We start from the raw sequence: 12,102 nt of genomic DNA on the forward strand, positions 1-12,102 counted from the left end.
TACTTTATAGAGAAACACACAAGATTCAATGAATACAGGTTGTGCATAGTACTGAACACATCAACTGGACAACAATAATTCAGGTTACAGAATAGGCTGAGCACCCGTTTGCTCTCACTTAAATAATACTGTTTCTTTGATGGCCCACCAATATGTGCCAGGGAGCTGACCCAGGTGGTCTGTGTACTCTAGGGACATGCGATCTCTGAAATTGTGTGCATATTGAGTGAAGGTATGTCACACCCTTCACCCATTTTCTGTGTTTTATGTAAAGCAGAACTGACTCAGTCAAAGGGATTACTGATCCCTTATGATGATGTGTGACTTACCCTTGACTCCCATAACAGATAAGGATTAGTCTCTCCACTCTTACACACAGCAAAGCAGAATACATAAAGCATTTGGTAATGGCAACCACACAATTCCTTGCCTAGGTTGTTAGTGTCATAAACGAGGCTGACCAGTATATTGCAGAACACTCGTCACCCCTAAAATTTGCCAAGTTAAAATGGCTGCATAATACCACAGGATGTATACGCCTCAGGAAAAACTCAGGAATTTTTTCATCCAGAAGAAAACTGGGGGAAACCCCGGAACTTTTTAGAACTCTGAGTTAGTTGTTCTAGTTTTCAGTTAAACTTGTGTAATTTTGATAAGAAGTGTTACTCCAACAAAGAATTTTACTTTAGCCCACTATTGCTGAATAACGCTGCAGCAAAACAAAATAAACAAGAGAAAAATACCAAAATAAAACGTAAATCACAAAGAAAATACACCATTTACAACAACACAGCGCGCACACAATCCTCTGTCAACAGTAAAAGGCGTCGAGGGCTTTCGGACGATAGCTATGCAGTACTTCATAACAAGAAACTGCTTTCAGTGAACACTAAGTCACAACTGTTTATATTAGTTTCATTTGCTGGCTGACCAGCAGGCTTATCCACAGAACTGAAGCTGCGTATGAGCAGTGCCTTCTCCTGCTTCTGGCTACTTGAAGTGTGGCTGTTGCTGCACAAGCAGTAGCAGCAAGCAGCCAGATGCTAGCAGCAAAATTTTTCTAGTGCACTCAAGCTGCCAGATTTCACTCACGCACAGATCAGTCGGAATCATAGTGGGGGGGGGGGGGGGGGGTTGGTCTCCACTTCTGTTAATTTTTGTGTAAAATACGTTCAAATAATTATGGCAGACTAAAATATGCTGTTATTTTAAGTTTCTGATTTTATTGGTTTTCCTCATTATTAGCAATCAAGTATTAATTGATTTGCAGAACAGTTATTTTTGTTGGTTTGCTAAAGAAATTTTGCTTTTATTAATCTTTTCTTCAAAGGCAGCCAATTTATGTGAAACAACGTGTTTCATTCCACATCAGTTTCAATTGTTCACAGAATTTCAAGTGCACATTTTCATCTTCGACACTTACAGCATAATGCCATACTAAAGTACCAAACATGAGATAATGCAGTATTGGTACTCCAAGAAAATTGGCATTCTGATAATCACAATGAAAAGATCAGTACCTGGCAGGGGCCTACCTCAGTGTGAATGTGGACATACAAATGTTCACTTTGAGTGGAATTATGCTTTTTTAGCATGGTTTACAAAATGCTGATGCTCTTGGAGTATTCTGACGTGATGTCAGATCTGTTAATGTTACATACTATGAAGATACGTAAATGTTCACTTAGAGATATCTAAGCAGGCAAATTTTGCCTGTAGTATTGAATAAAATGTTTTGTTTCAAATAGACTGAAAGCTTCAGCAGAGTTTTATCAATCTGTCTTCCGTGAAACATTTTTTCGATCACAAGGCATTAAACACTTGTCTGGTACCTTCTCTAGGCTTTACATTATTTCTTAATTTGTGTTGTTTCCACCTTAAATTTACAGAACACCATTCTTCAGTAAATTATAGACTGGGAGCACACCGTCTTTTATCATTGTAACTCCCAACGAGGCTTTTTATTTACTTCTGGAGTAGAATATAAACTGCCAATTATGCAGTTTCTGGCTTCACAGAAAACTTTAATTTTTTATATTGTTTCAAAAAGTCATGAAAAGCTTATTTTCCGTAATTCTGAGGTATACGAACAACTTCCCCCCCCCCCCCCCCCCCCCCCCCCCTAAAGAAATTTGTATTCTTTGTTTTTCGCTTTTTGCAGTGCTATGTGGATATAAACCTGATTGGAAATGTTAGATAACAGAATTCCAGAATACAACTAAAAAGTGTGTTAAACTCAACACATAGCAAAATACTAGGATAGTTTGAGTTGAAGAGTATAGGTTTGACATGATTATTATGTCAACAACTGCTTTATTTTGCATTCCTGGCATGAATAGAATACGAAAAAAATTGCCATAAGTACAGAACTCCTTATGTCCCCTTTGAACAACACACTGCAATGCTGTACATTGGGCTCATGATGCCCCACCATGCACAAAATTCCAAACAGAAAAGCAACAAAAGGCATAACAAACAGAGCAGACACCAAGCAATGGCTTCCTACATCATCGTAGCTGCACAGTAATGCCCGTTTTCTGGCACGCTATGGTAAGTGCTCAAACAAACCTATTTCTAACACATTGCAGGAAAATATTGTGAATGGTGATTTGAGAAGCACTACTTCCCAAATAAATTTCCTTTTACACAAGATGATATATGTTAAGTATGAGAATGTAGGATGAATTTCTTAAATCATGAACGTTTGACTCTCATTCTAAATTAAATACTTTGAGGACCAACCACTTTGAAAAATTGCGGGCCCAGAAGACCAGCCGTTTTGTCATTATTTAAAATTTTACTGGCATGTGTATGTTTGATACATCTTGAAGAGTAACACACGCAAGAAAGGACCAATATTATATGTGAAAGCTTAACTTTACTGGTAGTATATTAATTTAAACCATTAACTTTTCAAATTCATGTGTTTGTGCTACTTAAGTGATGTTGCTATTGGCTGACTACTTAATGTGTTCTGTGCTCAGTTTGAGTGCTTTGGAAACTAATGTTTTATATTTGATGGAATATGTATTTATACTTTCGTTATCGAAACACACGCAGTGGACAAGTTTCTGCTTATTGAAGATCTTTCCAAAACACATTTTGTTTGCCGTTTTTCCTTTCCCAAAGTGTGCGGAAGTTCTACACTGATGTCTAAAACCTTCATCATTAAAAGGAATCGTAGATTTTACAGCTCCGAGGGAAAGTTTACTGTCACTTAACACGGAAGCCATACATTTTCACGTGGGGAAAGAGGATATTTTCACTCGGGGGGGGGGGGGGGGGGGGGTGATTAATATACCACCCCACCCGCATGTATACCTTGTACCAATTTTAATTAGCGGACAAATGTACGCTTCTCTTTGTCTAAGGTGCTAGGTCCTATGGCTGTGTCCTGTGTTCCAACAGTTGGCAGGGGACTGGGACGTATCTTATAAACACATTGATACATCATCGCATTTGTGTGTTGGTAAGCTCTTTCTTTTGAAAACACGTTCCTACACACATTCTCTTTCGAAGTTGTGCTCAGCCTAGACAGATGTTGTGCAATACCATTAACTGAAAATTGGTAATTTTCCCTACATTCATAAGCACAAAATAGAGCTCTTTCAAGCTGTCTGAGATAAAGTAGTTCTCCTGGATAAAATTCTATATGAACCAGGTGTATTACATAGTTTGCATTTTGAGGTAGAATTTACATTTATCACAAAAGCAAATTCTTCAGACTTTAACTGTTGTTCATGTGTCTACTGGTAATTTAAGTTTTCTCATCAGTTTTATCTGCATTTAAAATGAATTCTCCAAAGTGGTGCAGGTAACTGCATATTGCACCTAGAAATATTTGAGGAAGTGACTAAAGTGTTAGTCTTTTGTGCTAGGAATCTGTTGTTCTTGGTGAATGTTTTTGAAACTAGTTGTCCCCTCTTAGTTTTCCTTGATTGGATTGTGGCACTGTAATAGTTCATGTGCTTCATTATTTTTAAGTGTGTACGCTCTAAGATATTCGTTATTGCACATATTGTGTTTTTGTTAAACAGTAATGTGACTTTTGGTCACTTTATACTCTTAGTATTAAAGCTTTCAATTTATTGTACACACACTTTTTTTTTCCAGGGGACCACCTCACAGCTTCCCACACAATGATGATGTCAGCAGGGGGCCTCGTGGTAGAGCTGGAGATGGGCAACTGTCAGGGCCAAGCAGGGGTGGTCAGCCTCTTCTCAATAACCCACCGTCATTGTTGTCAATGAACTTAGCTAAACCACCACCTCCACCACCAGCACCTGCAGGGAAAACAGGTGGTCCACCAGCACAGATGCCATACATGAATAAAGGATCATCTGCATATGGTGGTATGAGCAATAGTGGGAATTTCAATCACTACCAACAGAATCCACAGTCACGTAACACACAAAATGGTTTTGGCTACCAAAGGAATTAAACTGGATTCTTAATATTTGTGTAATAATTTCAAAACATTGTCACAATTTAATTTGTGTAGTTTGTCACTGTGATAGTGTGAATGGAGCAAGGAAGATGCACATCACCTCCATCACAATCTTAATAGAATTGTTTAGCACATGACTGTGCATCCATTATAATCTCATATTTATCATGATTTAATGCATATTGACCACTACTTGTGCATTGTAAGCTGTCTGGTTCTATGTGAGGCTTCATAGTTTCGTGTATTAAAATGGATTTGTTTCGTCCTAGCTGTTGTAACTTAAGACAACAATTACCTGGTTGTAAAGCATGGTGCTTAATGACAATGCATGGTTTTGATTAAACAAATTTGCGTTTGCAGATTGATTTCTGCTCAGACATGTGCAAGCTCATATTACTTGCTGTTGTTGCACCTTGACCATGCAGTGAATAGTGGAAATGAGTAATTCTCATGTACAGATGAGAGTGTTCAGCAGATGTGCTTCTTACAAATTTTTAAGAAGCTGTCTTAATGGCACAGCTGTAGTTAAATTGGGCAGGCATATTGGGATTATTAAAATATAAATCATACTGTCTATCTTATCTGACGGCTGTTGACATTCCCATTCACAACTTCATGAATTTTTCATAATTTATAAATGTGAAAGTTAATTATTTTGTGTTCTGTTGAAAAAAGTCATGTGAATTTTTGTTCAGAATTTTGTATGTTCAGTATTTTATGTTTGTATATTTTTAATAGTTGTGCTTGAAAACAATTTCACACTGATGAAAATAAATATTGTGACAGGTGTGAATTTTTAAAGCATTACAAGTGCTACTTGCACACATAACCTTTCTCAATGTTAATTGGCACAAGAAAAAATGTGCAGTAATGTAAAATTCATACATGTGAATAAAATTATAAACAGTCTTCAATTGACTTACTGCTTGCTCTCTCTCTCTCTCTCTCTCTCTCTCTCTCTCTCTCTCTCTCTCTGTGTGTGTGTGTGTGTGTGTGTGTGTGTGTGTGTGTGTGTGTGTGTCAATTCTGCTGCTAACTTTGTTTGAACGTATGTGGAACCTGTAACAATTGATTCTGGCATGGGCACTTTGACATTGAAGATTGTGTTGACATGAATGACTGTGGCAATATCAATATAAAGAGAAGGTTGAGTATTTGAAATTAACTTTAATTTACAAAAATTGGCGCACAAACCTTAAACCATAGCATACTTTGTGTCGAACTAAGTCCATCGTAAACAGATGTCATCTTCCTTTTGTGCAAATGCACTTCGAAAATGTTTACTTGTTGATTCTGACTGTTTCAATGTCTCCCAGGCTTCTGGAAATATCATCATACTGTACTGTGATGGCCTTTAGCGAAGGATTTTTAAGATATTCCACATATTTTCAACATTATAAATTTTGGAGCCTGGATTGTCATTGGCTGTTGAGGTGTAGCAAAGAAACCACCTATAGTAATTGTTTCCACAATTATGTTTAGTGCCACTACGTTGTTTAGAAATAAGGTTATTTTCAGCTACAACTACACTCCACAAACCAGCATACAGTGCATGAAAGTGCATACTTTGTGTACTACTGTTCTCAGTCCAGATAGTTTATTTTGCATATTATTCCTTCAGTGAAATGTAAGTTTCACATTCCAGCACAACTTAATTGTGTACACTAAAACAAGCACTGATTCCTCTGTACTGCATTGTCAGAAGGGTAGCTCTGAAATTACTAGGTATAAAGTAAAAAAATATTTGTGAAATTAGTGCACTATATGACTTGATGTAGAAATTACATTGTCTCTAAAAGCTTAAATGGTATTCTTGTATTGATTTTATTTCGTCTTTCTGACTTTACAGCATTTATGATTTTGAATAGAAAGTTTAGAACAATAGGGTAATTCACAGGAAGATAAAACAACTTTATTCAGTGAGAAAGAGCAGTAAAATTTTCGGAGTGCCATCAAAATTGGGTATAACTCTTGTCATTTCCTTCTGTAAATAAATTGTTTACAAGTAACTTGGAGGAAATTTTCTAGCAGATGAACCAAAGAAGCAGTGGAAACCCACATATACGTTGTATGTAAACTACCGCACATGACAGTTGTGCTTTTGTGAGGTACTTATCTTTTGGAATCCAGCAAAACATTATATTTTGTCAGTTGTCTATGTGTGTCGGTAAATATTATTCCCGTCTCCATTTCTGTTTCAATATAGTCACAATCTTCCACTTCTATCTGCTCACTGAGCAGCCCTCAGTTTTTAAGCCCATGCCTCACCACTGCAAGTGAAAATTATACACTTGTTTAGAAATCCACTAGGATTTATTAACTACAGTTTACTGGGCATGTAATTTCAAATTTTAATATGTGGACATGCTGGTGTTATAGTTTTTAACTTTAAAGAATGCATCCACCAAAGTGAAATTCCAGCAGTCGCAGATCACACACAGGAGTAACATCAAACGTTATGGAAGGGAAAAAAGAGGGAAAGAACTGGCTCATCTTGTAATTGTCCTATTTTCTCCAGCCCCCATCCTTCATCTCCAGATCATAAATGGATATTTTTGTTTTCGTGACAAATCAGTGTTTAATGCAGTCATTACATTTGCTGAATGTGAAGATGATAAAGAATTTAGAATTGTGGGATGAATTTGTTCGCATCAAATTTGCGCATGGTTAACATAAGATTTTTGTAAGTCAGTGTCACTTTTTACATGGCCAAGAAGTGTGTTCGTGTTCAGAAAAATACGATCTTGTACTGACTTGGCTGGACCAGTAATTATTTATTCTTTCAGTGTCATTCTCAATAGTGAAACAATAAAACCAATGCGCTCAAGACTCAACCCTCTTAAGGGGAGTTGGAACGCCCTGTCCTGACAATGTTAAATTTAGTCACTTGGCTTCCCTGTATTTCAGGAACCACTGTAGCCATTGACACGAAACTTTTACAAGGCATTAAACCATATGTTGTGGGTCTACTGAACTTCAATAATTGGCCACTGCTTTCGGAAATACATTTTTTAGTTATACATAACATTATGTTCTTTTAGTTCAGTAGATTCAGGATATAGATGTTATTACTCCCTGAAAATTTAAATACTCTACTCGAAATGGTTTCTGAGATTTGGGGAAAAAAGCAACAGAAAATGTAAATTTTTCAGGAACGACTTCTAAATTTTCAAAAGACTGTAATTCACTTAATTTTTTTTTATTTTTAGTCACTTAGAAGCACCCTGCACCATAGTGTGTATCGACCTCTTGATCTCTTTCCAAGTTTTTTCTTCTTCCTGCACTCCTTAGTGGCCAACTGTGCTGCATGCTCTGCTTTATCAGTGTGAACCTTGTCAATCTGTTCAAGTTATCTGATGCAGTTTGCTCCATGATTAATTCCCACATGCTGTAGCATTTTCACCCTACGAATGTTACCATCATTAAAAGCAATAACAGCTCCCCACTTTAGTGTCTTCATTACAACAAAGCATTTTTTGATAAACGAGCCCATATAAGATTATTGAATGACTCATTGGGATTTTGAGCATGACCATGAAGACACAACTTCAGGAATTGCCAGGTCTCTGTAAATAGGTTTTATGATATCCATGGCTGTTGCTGGGATGAAATGTTTATGGCTGTATGAACTACTGTATTTGAGTACTGGACATGGCACCATCAATCAGGACCAGGAGGGCAAATGTGGTGTAGTGGTTTTTCATCAGTTGACCGTATGTGGAAAAAGGCAGCCCATACTGCCTGCTTCATTTTCAACAAATCCTCAGTATTATTTCTAATGGCCATTCCATAATATTGCTGTTGTACATCAATCATTTTGTCTGACAGCCTACCTGTTATGGTTTTACCATCAGATAGTTTCTTGTGTCTCAAACTTTGTTTCAATTTCCTCAACCTGGTGCCCATCCTCTTCTGCACATGACTAACACATTCCATTTTTGTGATAATCTTCTCACCATAAGGCTGAGTGGCTACTACACTGTTACATGCGTTTTGAGTCTCCATCACCTAAGAAATTAACACAACACACTCCCCTTTTGTTCTCAGATCGACTAAAAATTACAGTAGCTGCAGAGGCCTCCATACCATCACTTGTCACAGATATGCCCTTCTTCATTCCCTGATTTACACTTATAGCAATATTTAGTTAAAATCTGGAAATTATTACCTTTCCAGTATCAACACTAGTCACCATAGCAACAGAATTCTTAGAACTGTAGCCATGCTTCTGTCAAGTGCCATCAAAAGCTACTGGTTGTCAGTCATACCATCACTGATTTCAACAGCTTCATTTACAGGACCCTTCATTGACTCATGTTCAACAGATTCCACAGCAGCCCCAATAAATTCTGCATACTTCTCGATTTTTCAAGGTGGGCATGGCATATTCATCACGGCACACAACGTTTCTGCTGCAGTGTGTCCTTTGCCAATAGCTCTCGATCCATAAAAACCAAAATGAGTGAGTATATTTGCAACTGGCACAATTAATAAGGTTCCTGGTTAGTCCATTTGATACCTCACTGTCTTCATGTAAACTAACTGGCCTCCACATATTTTACAATACATACATTCACCTAACACTCTTGTTAGTATGTGTAAATCAATCAGAACATAACCTAACCTACCACTTACATCACTTTCGTTTTGGAAAAAAAAAAACTGTGTATCACAAGTTTTATTGTAGTCTTTGAAGCACTGAGAAGTTTGCCTGTATTTCATTGTCCATAACTTCACACACCAAGTGTTTCCCTTTATTCGAAAATCTATTACCATGAAACCCATGTTTCTTAAAAACACTTCATTTTGGCATCATACTTTACTTTTTGAGATATTTACCAATCTATTCGTCAATTTTCCTCGGAAAAACATTAACACTTAGACATACAATGTGCGTTTATACTATAAAATGATAAGAGACTGCTTTTGGCAGTGCTACCAATGCAAACACATAATTTAACCTTTATAACACAGCATTCTATATCAAAAATTAGCATTTTTTTTTAGATCTTGGAAGTAATGCACATAAAAATTTTAACAATTTCAGCCAGTGTAGATTATATTTTTTTAATAAAATACCTCCCATGTGATTATATAAGTATATATAATCAATATAATAGAGGGAAACATTCCACGCGGGAAAAATATATCTAAAAACAAAGATTCTGTAACTTACCAAATGAAAGCATCGGTACGTTGATAGAAACAATAACACACACACACAAATTTCAAGCTTTTGCAACCCACGGTTGCTTCATCAGGAAAGAGGGAAAGACGAAAGGATGTGGATTTTAAGGGAGAGGGTAAGGAGTCATTCCAATCCCGGGAGCGGAAATACTTACCTTGGGGGGGAAAAGGGACAGATATACACTTGCTCGCTCGCACACACACACACACACACACACACACACACACACACACACACACACACACACACACACACACAAAAGCAGACATGTGTAAAGGCAAAGAGTTTGGGTAGAGATGTTAGACGGGACGGAAGTACAGAGGCAAAGATGTTATTGAATGACAGGTGAGGTATGAACAGCGGCAACTTGAGGCCTGGTGGGTAACGGGAAGAGAGGATATATTGAAGGGCAAGTTCCCATCTCCGGAGTTCTGATAGGTTGGTTTCAGTGGGAAGTATCCAGATAACCCCGACGGTGTAACACTGTGCCGACATGTGCTGCCCGTGCACCAAGGCATGTTTAGCCACAGGGTGATCCTCATTACCAACGAACACTGCCTGTGTCGGTTCATGCGAATGGACAGTTTGTTGCTGGTCATTCCCACATAGAAAACTTAACAGTGTAGGCAGGTCAATTGGTAAATCACGTGGGTGCTTTCACACGTGGCTCTGCCTTTGATCGTGTACACCTTCCAGATTACAGGACTGGAGTAGGTGGTGGTGGGAGGGTGCATGGGATAGGTTTTACACTGGGGGCAGTTACAAGGGTAGGAGCCAGAGGGTACAATATATAATCATTTTATAATGAGGTAAAAATCTGAAAATGTGGAAAAAAAAGGGGTTTCCCCTTAAGACATTGAATGCCACAGTGGTGCTGGTGGCCATAGCTGACATCTATGCCGGAAGCCGTTTGCTTGGTGGCAGCTACGGCAGTGCCTGACACCCTGGCCTGGCAGTAAACCATCCACCAGCGTGTGTATTTATATATTTTTATTTATTTACTTATCCATCTGTAGACAAATATTGTATGGATGTTGACAAGTACATGTAAATTTATGGGAAAAAATTTATGCAAAAGGAACATACTAAATTTTACAGGAAGTAGTACAAAGAACAATACTTGGTCATACAAAGTTATACAACTTTTTATACATGTATACTAACAGGAGATGGGACCTGGATAAAGAGGTTGTACAGAGTTTCAGGGAGACGATAAGGGAAAAATTGACAGGAATGGGGGAAAGAAATACAGTAGAAGAATGGGTAGCTTTGAGGAATGAAATAGTGAAGGCAGCAGAGGATCAAGTAGGTAAAAAGATGAGGGCTAGTAGAAATCCTTGGGTAACAGAAGAGATACTGAATTTAATTGATGAAAGAAGAAAATACAAAAATGAAGTAAGTGAAGCAGGCAAAAAGGAATACAAACGTCTCAAAAATGAGATCGACATGAAGTGCAAAATGGCTAAGATGGGATGGCTAGAGGATAAATGTAAGGATGTAGAGGCTTATATCACGAGGGGTAAGATAGATACTGCCTACAGGGAAGTTAGAGAGACCTTTGGACAAAAGAGAACCACTTGCATGACTATAAAGAGCTCAGGTGGAAACCCAGTTCTAAGCATAGAAGGGAAAGCAGAAAGGTGGAAGGAGTATATAGAGGGTCTATACAGGGGCGATGTTCTTGATGACAATATTATAGAAATGGAAGAGGAGGTAGATGAAATGGGAGATATGATACTGCGTGAAGAGTTCGACAGAGCACTGGAAGACCTAAGTCGAAACAAGGCCCCGGGAGTAGACAACATTCCATTAGAACTACTGACAGCCTTGGGAGAGCCAGTCCTGACAAAACTGTACCATCTGGTGAGCAAGATGTATGAGACAGGCGAAATTCCCTCAGTCTTCAAGAAGAATGTAATAATTCCAATCCCAAAGAAATCAGGTGTTGACAGATGTGAAAATTACCAAACTATCAGTTTAATAAGTCACAGCTGCAGAACACTAACACGAATTCTTTACAGGCAAATGGAAAACCTGGTAGAAGCCGACCTAGGGGAAGATGAGTTTGGATTCCATAGAAATGTTGGAGCACGTGAGGCAATACTGACCCTACGACTTACCTTAGAAGAAAAATTAACACTTTCGCTGCGGCATCGGTGCAGGTGCGCAACTCTCCAGTGTGGCCCGGCAACGTGCAAGTGCGGGCCAGTAACACACTGAAAGGGCACGTACTGCTTGGAGCCGACTCTCCTAAGACAGCTGAGATACAGGCCGAGGTCAAGACCTTGTAAGATCTGTAGGATCATGTTCTATACTGACTTAATGATGACGCCTACACTTAGAGGTTTCCATTTACAGATCCTAGATCCCTCTTTTGTATTTTCGCTCAGCGATATGTTGACTGCATTATCGTTCGTTTCGTCACCTATAAGTTTCAACAATTCGTCTGTTACCAATAATCTGAAGA

The 12,102-nt window shown here is 38.2% G+C and overlaps 1 protein-coding gene across 1 annotated transcript in view; it reads left to right on the top strand.

Moving 5' to 3' along the window:
- Positions 1 to 5,356, top strand: part of LOC124606695 (ATP-dependent RNA helicase dbp2-like) — a 60,144-nt gene extending 54,788 nt beyond the window's left edge. Inside the window, exon 14 of the mRNA XM_047138720.1 lies at positions 4,114 to 5,356. Within this exon, the coding sequence (XP_046994676.1) occupies positions 4,114 to 4,441 (328 nt within the window). The 3' untranslated portion in view covers positions 4,442 to 5,356. The remainder of the gene's footprint in view (positions 1 to 4,113) is intronic.
- Positions 5,357 to 12,102: the final 6,746 nt, after the last annotated feature.

Source organism: Schistocerca americana, chromosome 3 (assembly GCF_021461395.2).
Source record: "Schistocerca americana isolate TAMUIC-IGC-003095 chromosome 3, iqSchAmer2.1, whole genome shotgun sequence".
NCBI lineage: Eukaryota > Metazoa > Arthropoda > Insecta > Orthoptera > Acrididae > Schistocerca > Schistocerca americana.